This window comes from Dermacentor albipictus, chromosome 8 (genome assembly GCF_038994185.2).
Source record: "Dermacentor albipictus isolate Rhodes 1998 colony chromosome 8, USDA_Dalb.pri_finalv2, whole genome shotgun sequence".
Lineage (NCBI taxonomy): Eukaryota > Metazoa > Arthropoda > Arachnida > Ixodida > Ixodidae > Dermacentor > Dermacentor albipictus.
In genome coordinates, this window is record NC_091828.1 from 24,547,204 (window position 1) to 24,564,208 (window position 17,005).

The window sequence follows — 17,005 nt, forward strand, 5'->3', positions numbered from 1 at the left end:
ACATTCCTGCCCAGCTTGACCCCTCTTCTGTGCCTGTCTCTGCACACGGTACACACGATGGCATCATTGTGTTTGCGTTGGAGCTCCCACCTGCATTCGTCTGCCTTGGCTGCCCTAGGCCACCTCAGTTTGCACCATCTCCAGGACCAGTTCGCACTACATCTTGGCTTCACCCATGCTGCGAGACAGCATTACTATTCAGGTGAGCACAATATTAAAAAAATTTTTGCAGGTCCTATGCACTCTGCACATCAATGGTAAGTGAAGCATTTTGCAGGTACCTAGCTATCCAGTATCATTTGAGGTTTAATAAAGCATGACCAGACAGCGCAACAGGTAAGAAAGTGGGCCAACTCGAAATTTGGAGGCAGGCCAACAGAAATTTGGAAGTGGGCCAACTTGAAACTTGGGGATAGGCCAACTTAAATTTGGGGTTGGGCCAACTTGAAATGTTGGGGTTGGGCCAACTTGAAATGTTGGGGTGGGCCAAGTGAAATTTGGGAAACAAAATCAAAACGTAACAGCCGAGGTAAAGAAGGCTTATGGAATTTGTACAGAATTTTCAGAATTTCAGTACAATGTTTTATAAACACAGCTTCATAACTTACTATGCAATGACAGAAAAATGCCAACATTAATAATTTTAGGATGTAATTAATATTTTGTAATTACTGTGATAACAGCTGTTCAGTAGTAGAAAACTATTCAAAAACTATACAATTCATTTCTGGCAATATTAAATTTATATTCGATTCAGTCTCAAAGATCACTATTTGCACACCCTGCCCTGTTTCAAATCCCACTTAGACATAATATTTAGAGCAATAGCTCTACTACTCGAGGTACAAACCCACCAAATGCCTCGTTCCCTAAATCTGACCTTCAAGCTCAGCCAAGGTCAAAGTGGGACTTGGCTGCCACTACCGGCGGCTGCTACGTATGCCCCATGGGTGGCCATATCTTGAAAGCAATCTGCGATGTGCACAAAGTGCGGCGAATGCTGGTAGCTTCGTATGCACTGTGCTTTTGATGCTTACTTTGTGTTGAAACGAGATGCAGCATGAAAATTGATTCGCGCGCTGCCGTCGCCACACTGAGCAGCGTCGGTGTGTTGTGTTGTGGTGCAATTGCAGATGCGGTAGTGGCTGACGGCGCTGAGCAGCGGTCGTGTCTTTTCTCAAAGCAAGCAAAATCATGCTATCGTTCAACAAACTTTGTTTAACCAAGTTCAACCATGGCAATTTTGTTTGTTTGTTTGGTTGAGGAGGCCATGAAAACGAGAAAGGACAGGAGCCTGACTACCACCTACCTGTCACCACACAAAGTGCTTGGTGAGGAGCAAGGCATGCTTCGCTTTATTAAAATAAACTCTACTGAAGTTCAGCTGTACTCGTTTCAATGCCAGAGATCGAAGATGCCGGTTGTGGCAAACTCCTGGCAACACAGGCTGATTTTCTGACTCTCAATGCTCTAATGAACTCAGCCAATATACAATTCTGTCATGGACAGTGCTTTATTAATTTTTTGTTTTCATGTAACATTCTAAAGTAAAGCAGGGGCTGGGAGTGAAGTTATACTAGAGGGTTCTGGATAAAAAAATTATCCACCTGAAGTTCTATAACATGCCCCCGACACTCAATATGTGATCGTTTCTGCATTCCACCCGCAATAGAATTCAGCTGCAGCGGCCCACAAACAAACCCGCAACCTCTAAGGCCAGCAGCCAAATCCCAATGATGATTAAGCGGGTGTTGTCATGGCCATCATTCAAATGCTGCCAAACGCTTGTCACAACACACAATTCATTTTTCACTCTTAGCAGTGTGAACTGCACGCTTTCTGCGACACATTGCAGAAGGGAGGAGACTAGATGCCGGGTCACATCGGTGCGTTCACCGGATGGTGGGCAGTGGCAGCTGTATGCCCGGCTTGGCCTCGAAGAAGGTATACGAGAGTGTGATGTCGTTACAGGTCTCTAGAATCGGGTCGGCCGCAAACTCCGGGTCGATGTAGAAGAACACCGGCATGTCCACCTGTCGTTCGGCACATGTAACACACTTCTCTTAGTAAACAAGGCTGCAGTGAATAGGGCAGAAGCGGAGGGAAAAAAGATGCCAGCTAAAATTTTAAAACAAGGCGAAGGTGTTCACAGTGTAGTGTGTAACTAGTACAAGGATGCAGGGGACGAACAGGACGTGCATGCATTGATCACTTCCAGTAGTGATTTGAGGGAAAGAAAACATTTATACTACATCCTGCACTTTACATCACAGAGCAAACACAAAAAATTTATATTCAGGGGATTACTACATGTGCCAAGACTACGATCTGATGAGGCACGCTACAGTGGGGGACTTTGGATAATTTTTGACCACCTGGGCTTTATTTTTAGCATGCACCCATATTTAAGTACATGGGTGTTTTAGCATTCTGCCCCCATGTGGCAACCGCGGCCAGGATTGAACCTGTGACTTTGGGCTCAGCAACGCGACGACACAGCCACTGGAGTCGGAGAGCACAAAAGTATTAGGCACATCAGAATCAGAATGATCGGTTTTAGTGTGATGATTAGAAAGATTACGAGATGTCAATATACAGAAGGAGGTCCCGAAGTGATAGACCGCAGTGGGACCTCCTTTACAAACTAAACGTAATAAAACACAGAGTACAGCAGTTTCAACAAATCGTTAAATAGGAAGAATTGTAGGTTTTAGTATGAATAGCATAACTGAAGAACTAGATGTGCATCAATAAGTCGTATGAAAAAACACTGTAGCATAATATCATTGACCACTAATAAATTAACAGCATAAATGACATGACATACACAGCATAATTTGTGAACTTGACTATATAAGCATGGCGAGCACATCAAACAGAAACCTAATGGTGTGACAATGAAAATGAAATGAAGGCACCCTGAAAGAGTGGTTGTGAGTATGAACTAGGCATCAGTATTAGACAGAATGTATTTTCATTGTTTCTTGAATTTGTGAAATATAACTGTATTTATATCTGATGGTAGTGTGTTCCAGAACGCAACAGATGAAAAATGGATGCTCTGCTTGCCATATTTAGTATGTATTTTGGGTAAAATAAGGTTCCTGTTTATTGCAAAGCTGGTAATATTAGTATTTATTAGAGAAGAGTGCGGTATCAACCTATCGCATCGTAATTGATTTGACGGAACAAAAAGGTACTGAGGTTATATTTAACGAGTTGTGTGATTGAAAGAATGTGATTAGTTCGTAAAAGATATGAGGCATTGTGGTTGTATGGGCTAAATGTAATTATTCTAATACAGTCAAACCCACTTATAATGATACCGGTTTTAACAATATACCGGTTATAACAATGAGAAGCTGCTGCACCGTCAACTTTTGTATGTTTTGCATGGTGAAATAACCTGTTTACTACCATACCTCAATGCCGCATTATCGGTTGTAACAATGAAGTCTGGATGCTCAGTGTCCGAGCTGAAGGGTAGTGAAATGTAAAATCCTTGAAAAGAAAAAAAGAAAATGAGAAATTCGAGTTGCTGCATGATGGCCTGCTGCTCGAACGGCCACTGCGCGCTCATTTTGCAGACTTCTCCACGTGCCTCTCACTCGTCGCCCTCTCAACCCGCCGAACACGAATGGGCTGCGCTCATATCTCTATGCCGTGCCACCCTCCGAAACCAGATGGAGTGCGCCAACTGCGCTGCTTGCATCTTGCTCGCTGGCTCCTCATTCAGCACAGTTCTGCAAACAGCCCCGTATTTGTGTTTTGCGTCGAAATCGTTCCTGGCCACGTGGTTTCTCAGCCTCTTTTGACTCGCCGCCGAAAAAGATGATTGACCCGCCCGCTGATAATCAGCAATGCACGACGTTGCCGATGAAAAGAAAGCACACGGCTATAGATTTGGAAACTAAGTACTAAGTGCTTCTAACCAATGAGGCGATCGTCGCAAACGTGCTTGCATTGGATAGCGTCGGCGGCGACAACAGCGATGACGCGGTAGGGCAGGCCTGCCTCAGCATTGTCCTCACAGGAGGCCCGGCAGGTGATTCAAAACCCCTCTGGGGCTTCGTTTTCGTGAGGAACCTTCCACTGCACTACGTGGAGTACCTGGATACCTTGGGGAAGGATGTTGGCAAGGCTGACAGACATAGGGTTTTCTCATGCAATGCAGTGTGACGTACGTGGCGAGGCGCTTGTGGCAATCTCGCCTCAGCGTTTCTTCTGGATTTCTCAACCTGACAGGCTGCCGTGGCAACCTTCTCTCATTCTTTAACAGGCCCTTTTTGGGCCCACCAAAGCGCTGCCTCGACAGTGCTCGCATATCGCTTGCCACCCGTGACCCCTCTTTGCAGTTATAGCAGTGCCATTCTTTAACGCCGCCTGCCGCGGCTTGTTACATGCGATCAGAGCGCCCAGGAAGCAGTTAAGTGAGTGAGCGCAATCGGCAGCCAGATGGAGGAAGGTGGTGGGGAGAGGCAGTGGCCTCCCCGCCATTATAGTTTGCTAAGATCAGCTCTGTCATCCCCCTATTTAGATTTTTTCATGCAACCCGGTTTAAACAATTATCGGTTATAACAATGGAATTTTCGTGGCATTTGAATATTGTTATAAGTGGGTTCGACTGTAGCCTGATTCTGTAGGATTTCCAATGAGCTTAAATGGTTTACAAGTAACGCAGCAGTTAATGTGGGAATGAATAAATGAAAAGTATAAGGATAGTAATATTTGATGATTAAATATGTTTTGTGGCTTTAGGAGTACCCTGATTTCGTAGGTAATCTTCTGTTTTACTTTGACTATTTGTTCAATAAATTTATGATTTCTGTCTACTTCTGTACCAAGATAATTACAGGAAAAACTTGCAGGGATAGGACTGGCACCATGAAAAATAGGAGGAATGAATTGAAGTGTTCATCGGTGAGAAGTGAATAGAACAAACTTTGTTTTCGAGAGGTTTATCTGTAGCTGGTTAGTGTGGCATCACCCCAGCAGACTGTGTAAATCACCACTAAGATTACACACTGAAGTTGTAAGACATTTATCGGAGTTATTGACCATCTAGTACCATCTGCATAAAGTACACATTTCGAAGAACAGGTCGTTGACATGTAATAAAAATAAAAGCGGACCCAGTATGGAACCCTGGGGCACGCCAGTATTAGTGAACATGGTTTTAGAATTAATGACTGAAACAGTTACTACAGTACCTGCATTCTGTCTGTCAAGTAATTTTGTAGTAACGAAAGTGCTGGGCAGTAATTCCTGATGACTCAAGCTTATGAAACAAGATGTGATTATTTATTTTCTCGAATGCTTTGCTTAAATCTAGATACTGAAACTGCATAATTACCTTCATCGATAACAAGCTTTAGTTGATCAGTTAGCAAAAGAAGAGCAAGTTCCCTCAAGTAACCCGGGCGAAACTGTATTGAATGGCGTATCGTTCCTTCCAGGAAATAAGTTGTTGCTTAAAGTTAGCGCTGCGTGCATTTCCTGTTCTGCCTCAGCGTCCATGTACTTGCTGTGCCACACTAGATGTCTCTCAAACATTTTTAAGAGACAGCATTATGGGCAAGGTAGTGCTCACCTGTTCATTAGGGTTGAGGCGCTGCTCTTCAAAACAGAAACACTGCAAACAAACACAAACACGAAAGAAGTACAGTTGAACATCAATAGGACGAAATTCTTGATATAATGAAGTGTATAACTTTTTACACCTTCTTGTCCATAGGACAATATGTATTTTGAACCCCAATATAAAAAAGTGTGTTTATGTATATATATATATATATATATATATATATATATATATATATATATATATATATATATATATATATATATATATATGTTTATATAAACAATTTAAATATAACAAAATTGCACAGCTGCTGCAAAGGAATACCAAGACAATAAATGGAAACTTCCTCGAATGCAAATGGTCAAATAGCGGTTGTATTACACGTGGCTGCTTGCAAACGCACCTTTCAAATCGTGTGCCGCACGGCCGAGAGTGACTGTGGAAGCATAGCAGCGTCATGCTCCGTATAATGTCCAAGTGCGATATTCCTATTGCGTTTGAAGTCCTGTGTGCTTTGGGTACGAGTGGGAGCGAGAGGGCAGGTCGGCACGTATCCTTTTCTAGTGCAGCTGCAGCTGCGTATGGTTGTCAGCATGGCTGAGTGCCAACGCAGCTTTAGCAGCATACCCTCTTTTAGAGGTAATCTGGCGAGTGTTCAAAGACTGGGCAAGCTGAGGTAGTATGGCATTGTGCACTGCCTTCCCGTGTTGCTAGTCTTGAGTTTCGGAGACCCATTGAAGCGACAGGCAGATGAAGCATTCGTTCCCGCTACTGGCGCTTACCATGACAGCACTGTCCCACTGCAGGCGACACTATCAGCTGTGGGGGCAGAGTGGTCACGAAAGCGTGGCTGGCTTCGCTTCGTACCATTGATGTGAAGATATCGTCAGTACGCATGAAACCCTATTTTTGTCGCCAACTCTCAAATTCAACAAAATGATCTGTTTTCTCATTCAAATTTGCTTCTTCCGACTACCCAATAATCCAGAAAATTTTGCAGCCACTTCTGTGTACAGAAATCTATCGACAACCGTACCTATTTGCTTAAAGATTGAATTTAAATACAGTGGAACCTGGTTATACGTCCCCCGGTTTTTACGACGGATTAGGGCAGTCCCGATGAAGTCCCGATAGAAGCAATGCATTAAAAACCCCAGTTATCGGACGAAATTTTACGCCTGACCCGCGTTATACAACGACCTTCGTGACGCGTGCGACGGAACAGCGGACGAAAGAAAAGTGCCGCTGGTCTCTTTCCTCACTCCCTCTCTCCGCGTGTGGAACGCTTGACACTGCTAGACCGGTTCGCTCCGGCGCAGCTTTCTTCCTGGCCTCATCTCATCGTTCGTTTTTCTCTCCCCTACGACCAGGTGCCCGCAACGCTCGCTGTGCTGAAATAGTGCCTTTTCTTCTCCACAATCACTTTTTCCCTCTCTTCTCAGTGGCAGCGCCTCTCGTCGCATTGGGGAAGCATTTCTTTCAAGTTTTCCAACAGCAGATGGCCGACAAGGTAGCGCGGAGAGGCCTAGGTTTATCGCACGTGTTCTTCGTCGTAGTTCTAGTGACCAGCGTTCAACGAAGGTTTTGAATTGTGTGGAGCAAAGCGATGCATGATGTCCTGAAAGCGGACTGCTCTGTCGCTCAGTGATAAGCTGAATATTATGAAGGAAGCGGAAAAGCGGCATGGAGCCACGAAAGCCAGCATTGCCCGGGACCTTAAGATACCTCAACATTCGCTTAAGACGATCCTGGCAAACAAAGAGGTGATATCGCAGAATGCCAACAAGTTCGGGCTCAAGCAGAAAGCGGCAAAAGAAGGACAGCATGAAAAGTTAGAAAAAGTTCTCGTCAAGTGGCTGCATCGAGCACAGAGCTCTGTGATCAATGTTGGCAGCACTATTCTAAAAGAAAAGGTGGACCTTGTGGCATTGCGTCTGGGCATCGACGACTTTCAGGCATCGAACGGGTGGCTGCATCGTTTTAAAAAACGAAACAGGATTGTGTACAGCCGCTCCTGCGGAGAGAGCACTTCCGTGGACGTTTCGACAGTGAACGAGCGGATGGAGTCGCTGCCAGAGATGATTACTGCATACAAGCCCTGCGACATTTTCAACGCCGATGAGAGTGGTATTCTTTACCATATGCAGCCCGAGCAAACCCTTGCATTTAAGGGTGACAGCTGTCATGGTGGCAAGTGTAGTAAAGAGCATGTGACGACACTATTCTGTGCTAACGAGGACGGTTCCGAGAGGCTGCCCGTGCTCGTTGTTGGGAAGTGTGTAAAGCCATGGTGCTTTAAGAACTTGAAGATGCTGCTGTGGAGCTACAACTTCAACAAAAAGGCCTGGATGACGTCTTCGCTCTTCAGCAATTTTTTGCAGCAGCTGGATAACAAAATGGGTGCTAAGGCGAGAAAAATATTGCTTTTCGTGCACAACTCACCGTGCCACCCACCCGATACGTCCAGCCTGAGGAACATAAAGGTTGTTTTTTTTTTCCCGCCCAACTGCTCAAGCCGACTGCAGCCGCTGGATGCCAGCATCATTAAGTGCGTCAAGCAAGGGTGCCGGAAGCGCTTAGTGCAGCATCTGCTGGCAGTTATGGAGCGCAGCAAGTCGTAAAAAAAAAAGATCACTGTGCTCGACACCATGCATTTTATTGCCAGTTCGTACAACGCAGTGTCGCGAAGCACAATCGCTAACTTGTTCAAGCACTGTGGCTTTAAGCAAGAGACTGCCTCCTCTGCTGGAGACACAACAACCTCAATGGAAACCGGGAAAAATTTTGCACCTTTCCCTGGCAGACAAATGCAAAGAGAATTACACAAATGCTCACGGTAGCACCATCATAATCACAGCATGCCTAGGCCTCTGAAGTATAGTTATAAGTTAATATTCATTGACATTCATTGCTTGGCATAAATTGAGAAAAAAAAAGGGGAAGGGCGCATAAGTAGAGCTATACTAAAGAGGGACGTGTATATTTCACTTAAGCTTTCCACAAAAGATTTCGCACTAACCACTGCACTCTTACTGCTCTCAAATTTTGCAGAAATATCACACTTAGGAGTCTATGTTATTCAATGTAACACTTGGTGTAGTCAAGTGCCTCATTTTTAAGACAAAAATGCAAAGTTGGCTTTCATATGGTGATACAAGCTGCTGCCGAGATGGCGTTGGCGTAATCTTGTGTCGCCGCCTTACTATGTGTTACCGCCTTATCATTAGCACATTGTTTTTGTAAATGTTTAAAATGTTTTACACTTGATTAGAGCAATATTAGCTCTCTGCTTGGCTCGTGAAGCTCTGCACCAATAGGTGGCTGGACCGTGTAGACCGATCAGGCTGCTCACGTATGTCTATGCTAAAGTTCTTTCATCAGCTTGAGTTTATGTGTCCACCCCACCTGTCGAAATGCCCAGCTCGCCTGTGGTTACTGGAATACCGGATATGCTCGGCGCTGCGACAGAATGCTCGCAACGCACGCTGCTTCGATAGCTCTCGCTTGGAGTCGACTGCCAAGCAGCTGGTGGAGAGGCTGGAGAGGCTTCGCGCGCGCGCTCCTAGAAAACCGGAAGTCGACAACACGACGTGCCATCATGACGCAGAGCCAGTGAAGGCAGAGCATAGCCCCGATGACTAGGCGAACAAATTGAGGAGAAAATGCATGGCTGTGGAGCAGGGTAACTTGTAATCGTTCGTAGCTCTCTTAATACAAGACGTTTCACACAAATTGCAGTTCGAATGATTAGCTGTACCCTATGCATCTACAAAATTTGTCCGAACCATTTCAGGGGCCCTTTAAAGCACTATTCCAGACTGGACCTGCTTCACTTATTGCACATTACATAACCTACTATACTCATAAAGATAGCTGCTAAGACACATTGAGGGTTACCTTGTTTCAGGTAATGTGTCCCCACAGAATAAAATTTTTTTATTGTGAATTTAAATTCCTCAGAGCCAAGTTATTTCAAGGAATAACAAACAAATAAATTTTTATGTGGAAATAAAGCAACAGAAATTTTGAATGCATGCAGTTTTATACATGGTTTATTGTTGACTACCTAAAAAAAACTAGCATAATTATTTTTTGCACATGTAATATGTTCACAGAACTCATTTTTACATTTTAGATAGGTTTGACAACACTAAGGGCCACATGATGAAACATTCTATTTCATTTACCACTTTCATCTCGTGTCATGCTTTTTTGACCACTCTTATTCACTACTAGCGACTAGGTGCGGCATACACCCTAAGGTCACCTGCAAAGAAATTTCCCTTTGCCTCAATTAGTTATAAATAAATGGCATCCATATACAGTCCACTTCCATTAATTCAACCCTGACAGGACCGACGAAACTGATTGAATTATAGGTGTTTTTGATGGGAGAGGACGTGTGTGCAATGCATTCATTGTCACCTAAGCTCTCCCGAGACAGACTCTGCCACTAAAGGGGTCGCTATTAGGGTCACATGGGGGTCAGGAGTGTGTGCGCTAAGCTTTGAGTTATCTACCGAAGGCGAATTTTGAAATAAAGAGTTTGGGCACATAGAAATGCATGGGCACCGGCAGGGACCTTCGGCCAAGATCTAATTATTCACAAAAATTAACCAAAGTCGAATTAATGGAAGTCTACTATACTATTGGAGCAATATTGGTAAAGCAGTAGGGCAAGTAAATGTATCATTTGCTTTTTAGCAGCCTTTAATTAGCACCCCGGCAGATCAAGCGTGCACTGCGAGGTCAGTGCATGTTACAGAAGTCCAAGTGGATCGCCTGCAACATATTTCATCGCACCCCGGGTGGTGCCCAATCTCTGAGGTCATGTCGAGGAGACATACATCCTTAGTCACGTATCACTTCCGGCGAGTGCTAATTGCAGCCTTATTCATATTTTTTTTAAGTTTAGGTGTCAGAAACATCTACTTTTGCGAGCCTTTTGTAACGCATCCACTCGTATTTCAAACGTACTTAAAACTTTGCATGGAGGCTGCTCTTTGTCTACACAATCTGAAACTAGTTTCTTTGTTGTTTCTTTTTTTCAGCCCAAAATTGATTTCCAGTTGGCCTTTAAACAACAATCTCACATACCTGCCAACCCTTGTGATGATCTTATGATGAATGACAGTACAGTAAAACCTCGTTATAACGAAACTGGATATAACAAAGCAATCGTGATTCCCCTTGAAATTCTCATAGATGCCCATGTATTGAAAACGTCGTTTTCATGAAGCTAGAATTTCTTTGCCATGGGTATGACGAACCTTTTTTTAGAGTGCAGTTCTTTGGGGCAAGTTCCTGCGTTTCGCCATGCCGTCGTGCTTCGCCGTAACCAGCTCCGCAGCTGGGGCCTGTGCGCCCTGCTGGCGTCATCTCTCGCGCAGAGCGCAAGGCTCGCTCTTTTCGCTCCCCCTCCGATGCCACCCATGTGCGGCGGCAATCAGAGCGCCGGCTCGGTAGCAGCTGATCTCGATGATGTGCTGCTGCCCAAGCCGAAACGCATAGCCGCTGCCGTTCGCCACTGCGTGTACCCCTTCCCCCCACTTTTCTCCTCTGTGGCAGCGACCATGTGAGAGCGTGCGGTGTTCTCCAGTTGCTGAAGCGCCGGCTCAGTATCAGCGGATCTCAGTGCGCACTTCCCAAGCCAAAACGCAAAGCCACCTTCAGTTGACTTGCTAGCAGCGACAGCGGCATCAGTCAGTCGCCGCCATCGTTTCGCCGCACAACGTTCCCATGCGCCTACATGCAGCCTCCCGTGACCTCCCGATAAGTGAGGCAGCTGCGCCAAGCTGCGCTCCATTTGCGGCGGCTGGTGCGAAATGTTCTGCACGAGACGGATTGTCTGAGGCTGACAGATGGTTTATATTATAATATAATCTGTTTGCCTATATAAGTAGTTTATGCTCAGCCAGTACTTTCTGAGCCATGGGCGAGGCAACCGGTGGAAGTCCTTTGTCTGCCGCTGCTACGAAACGAACTGCGCGAGCAGAGGCCCAGCACTGTCGCCGCCAGAATCCAGAGGTGCGCTACGTCGAACCAGGAATTGGTGCAGCGAGTCTAGCATACGTCCATCTATTTCTCCGGACACAAAGCTACTTTCATGACGATCAAGAACTGGGAGAGGAGTGTTTCTTGAAGAAGTGAAGAATAAAAAGTTATAACTGTACATACGTGTCTTGCTTGAATTATTTGCCTCAGTATATAAAAAAGCTGAAACAGCTGGAGAGCTGCGGTCAAATTTTGCATTAGGAAGTAGAGTAATCGTCGGCAATTTTTTTTCACAACGAGCATTTACTGATTATTTTGGTACCCGTCAGGTCAATTTCTTATAGTGGACGACGTTCGCATCTCCTGTGCATGTGTTCCGGCCTCCCCTCTCCCGTGGAACTGGTGGACCCGCCCGCTCTTCCGCAGCGAGTGTGGGTTGGTGTGGGGCGGTGCCGACTGCGGTTTTGTTGTTGCCTGTCGTTGCCTTTGTGCGCATTAACGATATCAGTATCGGTTCATTCATGCGAGCTGCCACTGCCAGAAAGGAGATGGACGATGGAAAACGGAAGCGCAAAACGATATCAATCAAGCAGAAGGTGGCTATGCTGAAAGCCGTTGAGTCCGGCGTGAAGAAGAAAAAAGTGGCTGAAGATTTCAGCATAGCGTTGAACATGCTGTTGACGATTTTGAGCAGTAAAGAAGCTGTCACCAGTGCTGTCGCACGTGGCGTAAAAGGCGACAGAAAGAAGCTGCAAGCCCCCGCTTTCGAAGCTGTAGAGAACGCGGTCTTTAAGTGTTTTTTGGACGCAAGAGAGAGCAGCACTCCTGTGAGTGGGGCACTGTTGCAGTGCAAAGCGAGGGACTTCGCGTGCATCATGGGGCACGACAATTTTGTGGCGAGTGTTGGCTGGCTGCAGCGTTTCAAGGAGCACCACGACAGCGTCGGCAGCGCTGTCAGCGGGGAAGTGCCGTCTGTCGACTGCGAAGCTGCAGTGGTGGGGGTGGAGACAAACATTGGACAGCTGCTAGAAAAATACAGTGCCAAGAATTTTGTTCTGCGAAGTGAGCTGCCAGCTGGTGTGCTATTGAACGACCAGTGATGAGCCGTTCGTCGTGAATAAAGTAGTAATTCCTTGCTGTCTTTCTTTCGCTTGTTTTTTTCCGTGCGACGGCCGTTTTCTTTTCGCGTGGCAGGCTGCTGTGAGATTTGGCGGTGAGTACATCCTCTCTTGCTTGCTAATTGTGAATAGAAATGGATAGTGGCTATAAAGAACTAATGGTTATAATGAATTAATTACTACCTCCTCCTTCAACTTCATTATAATGAGGCTTTACTGTACTATTAATTCATGCTAGCTGGTATGAGTGCCTTTCTCTGACCTCTGCAGAGCCACACACTTCCTTGCTGACTAATACGCATTGAAAAGAAGCAACGAGTGTGTCAACTGTGCCTTCAAAGCCGCTAAAGACATCTCGCACCCATTTGGCAAGTCCTACACTAGAACGTCTGTTCATATGCGGCTGACTACATACGTGCAAGAAGCTTGGGCATGGCCAAATTGCACTTAAGTGGAAGCTTTAGCTTGGGGCCAACTTCCATTTCCTTGCCCAAATAAACATGTAAAATGTGGAAATGCTTTTACAAGGCTAGACTGATTGAAATGAAATCTGCTGCATTTGAGAGAAAAAGTTACATTATAGCAAATCCTGAAACCAGAATTTTAATTTAGGACTTTGAATTTCTTACAAAATGTGCCATATATAGGCAAGTTACAAAAAGAAACGAAGTATGAAGCTTACATATGCGTAACTCTGTACCACTGACAAAACAGCAGTTCCGTAAACTGCATCCAGCTTACATTAAGTTGTTGCAATGCTTGTGAGGATTTTCCAAAATTTTTACTCACGAAATAATGATATATTTCAAAGTCGCGTATAGTACATCAATTGTGTCCACTTTATATATGGTGAAACGGGCAGAGATATCAGGTTAACTGGGACTATGTTTACTCTGCAGAAGATATGGCCGATACAAACAGTATGGCCGAACGCTAGGTTAGCCCCATTATGTCATCTCTTACGCCTTGTTGGCGATCGTCGTCTTTGTCTCTCCCATGGCACCGTGACAATATTATTAGGTGCCCGTTAAAGGATTGCGATATCCTTCTTCATTGCCAAGTTACAGGGTTGTTAACTTATTTGAGTTTTCTTTTATTTTGCAATGCTCATGATCTTTCCTAAAATAATGATGCCCTAAAAATCCACTTTATACCATTACTAGCTTTTAGATTTTTCTATAAATGCAACAGATCGCATTAAACTTGGTGCAGTGGTTGCAAAGAAAAACGATTCATTCATTCCCATGTAGATAGGAGTCCCCACGCTAAAGCTTTCTCTTCACGCCCTGCATTTGCAACAAAATTTTTCCAGCACTATGCAAATTTTTATTGCTAATCAAAAAGCTCAGTCCAAAGACTTCAGTGGTCAGCCTGTTTACACAACAGACAGACCCAGAATAGAATGGTCTCTCACCTGGATCTTGTTAAAGTACTTTCCTGCCTCAAAGGGCAGGATGTTGTATGTGGCAATGCCATCCACAGGCTTCTCGCCTGGATTGCGAGCGGTGTAAAAGGCCAGCACGGTCTCACCTGGGGCAACCTGCATGTGGGAGTATCTTGGTTATCTCTATGGTCACCAACGACATTTTCTTTACTAGTGTGTCTGTCTGTTTACGTCTATGCTCTTTTACGCCAACTTGGGTAACTGGTAGTCGATGGTCCAATGGGTGGAGCATTGGGCTGCTGTGCTGATATAACTGTGTTCGAAACCAACCATCAGACTAACCTGGGTCGCAGGGTGTGTGGCACTCTTCAATGAGAAATCCTTCAAAATTTCTCTGCTGCTGAATGGAATCAAACCCTTTTCACATAATATTCAAACAGCCTTGCCTGAATAATTATTCACACATGTGCCACTCGCAGACTTTCTGGCAGCACCGCTAGATGACACAGCATGTCCAGAGAGAAGCACGAGAGAGGATCCCGGCACACTTCACACCTGGCAAATTTTCCCGGTCGCAATAAAGTGTGCTGCTACATTGCTTCAATACTAATCCTACTATAAGCTCAACACTCTGTGAGATGAGTCCTGCAGGAATATCTTATTGAGCATTTCTGCCATAAACCTTGAGCTGCGAGTTGTGAATTGTGGCGTCTGCACTTCTGTCGCCCGCACAGTGTTCAAGCTGTACTGTTTATCAGCAAAGGTGATTGGCCGGCAAATGCAGCAAAAATTACCTGGGAGGTGCGTTCACTCCAATTGTGAGCACCACCACAGTGACGTTACAGCACTCGTGTCTGTAAGCATGCAGCGGGACTGCTCGAGCTACGCACCACAATGTCAGACTGCCGTGGCTTGAAGTTCCAGCGCAGTCCAGAACCAGTGTCGGCAGAAAAGATAACCCTGATCTGGCGATGGCTCACGGGGTCCATCTTCTCAATTTTCTCACCGGCTTCGATCGCAAATGCTTGGCCGCCCCGGCCCGTTGACTGCATTGGAGAAACAAATCACTGAGGGTTCACTTGTATACTGTTTAAGAACAGGAGTGAGGACACAAGGGTGACGGTCGCAGCAGCTCACATCGCATGCAAAGGTGCTATGAGTTAACCAGGCTTTTGTATTACTTTCGCAAAAAGAACTGCCATACCTTGATTGTTCATAGTAAACAGGCGAGGGGGGGGGGGCACGTATTTAATGGCGGCAGGTGCTCTTGCTTATGCAAGAATCTCAATTTGATGTTGGGTGGACTTGCTGTGTTTGAATAAAATTTGCTAGTTGGCCCTCGTTCCGTTGCCTTCTAAGCATATCGCTGTTGTTACAAAATGCAGTTATACGAACTCGTCCAACGTTCAATTCCATTGCACTGAGAGTTTGTGCAACAGGCAAAAGACGGCACTCATATATGTGTGCTTGAAGGGCAAGCCACTCTTGCAGGACATGCGTGTCGTGTGCTGACAACACAAAACAAGGTTCTGCTGTGATGTGTTTTAAGAGCATCACATGATAGGTAAAAGGAACATGGATTACAGTATACAAATGGAATCAACACTTGAGCACATGTACGTTATCTGGCACCTGTCTTAGAAGTGACGAATCAGAAAAGGTTCAAAATTAGGTGACTCAATTTATCAGCAATAACTGTTATTCCTTGGTCAGTATCTTGGTGGTAAAGGGCACACTAGGGACGAGACACACTACACATTAGAAGTAGAAAGAAAGAGTAAAACTGCTGCATGGTATGTGTTGCAATTAAGAAGCAGGGATTAATAATATCGAATGCCTTCCAGCACCAATGAACCACTTCACGCTTTGCCACTTGCTTGAAACTTCAGCTTTACTGTATTTTTTTATACAAACACTTAGGGACGATAGTAAGCTTCTAGTCTGCTAAACATAACAGACAACGGGGTCTTTTTTTCTGCCCTGATGTAACATGCGATGTTCAGTTTTAAGTGTGTGCACTTTGATTTTGCATTGCCTCTAAGATATGCTGTTGCTTTACCCACAAATGACTTGCACAGTTATGTAGTTTCTGAAAATATGTAACTTTTGTTTGTTTGTGTTTTGTATGTCCCGTCTGCAGCAACGCTATGGTGGCGACGCAGGTGTCGTACTAATGAAAAATGCTTTCCACGACGGAGACAGAGAGCGACGTTTTTTATTTTCGGTCTCTGCTTCACAAGAAACCTGAACGCACAGTGTACCTAGTGCATTACTTGACTTTTCGCTGCGATCAAGCACGCTGTTCTCCAGTTACACGTGCGTTCCCGTGCCACACATTCAAAACATGTCGGTCGATTTACGGCGAGCATCTGAAACTTTTGAGCACGCCGCCCTGTAACGTCCGCTCACCTGACAGTACATCCTGTACAGCGGTACGGCCGCGTAGCTGAGCCCACCGACGAGCACAGTCATCGAAGTCACGTACATGAGCACTGTCCGGTTCTTCTTCACGCGAGAACTCGCGCCGCCGCTGGCGTACATACGGCGCACGCATGGCGAGGTCAGCAGCGTGCGTTTGAGCTTCTCGAGCTGAACTGCCGACCGAAAGACGCACACGCACATGCTCATGGTCGGGCATCGAGCGGCTTACGAGTGTGCGCCTTCCGCTAAACGGATTGCACTAAACCGCAAGATTTCCGATCGTTAACTTTTCACCATTAGAGCACAAACTTGCGACTGAGCCGGGGTAATTTACCGGTTTACCCTTGAAAGCTAACTCGCGCTGCTCACGCAGCAGAAACCACAAACTTGCGCTTGGCTTGGATGCAAGTGATGCGTTGGCACCGTAACATGCGAGCGCGCTCTTTGCTTGTTTGAAGGCTTGCGCAGCCTTGCTGCTGCGTGTTGACCACGACTGTGTTGATA

At 45.4% G+C, this 17,005-nt stretch overlaps 1 protein-coding gene across 1 annotated transcript; it reads right to left on the reverse strand.

Annotated features, from left to right (window-relative positions):
• Nucleotides 1-1,494: 1,494 nt before the first annotated feature.
• Nucleotides 1,495-16,911, reverse strand: Cox11 (Cytochrome c oxidase copper chaperone COX11). Its single transcript, XM_065439483.2, has 5 exons — nucleotides 16,490-16,911; nucleotides 14,971-15,126; nucleotides 14,111-14,236; nucleotides 5,591-5,632; nucleotides 1,495-2,033 (listed from the first exon to the last, which is right to left on the reverse strand). Exons 1-5 carry the CDS (start codon nucleotides 16,706-16,708, stop codon nucleotides 1,893-1,895), a joined length of 684 nt encoding a protein of 227 aa, XP_065295555.2. The 5' UTR covers nucleotides 16,709-16,911; the 3' UTR covers nucleotides 1,495-1,892.
• Between the last annotated feature and the right edge of the window lie 94 nt (nucleotides 16,912-17,005).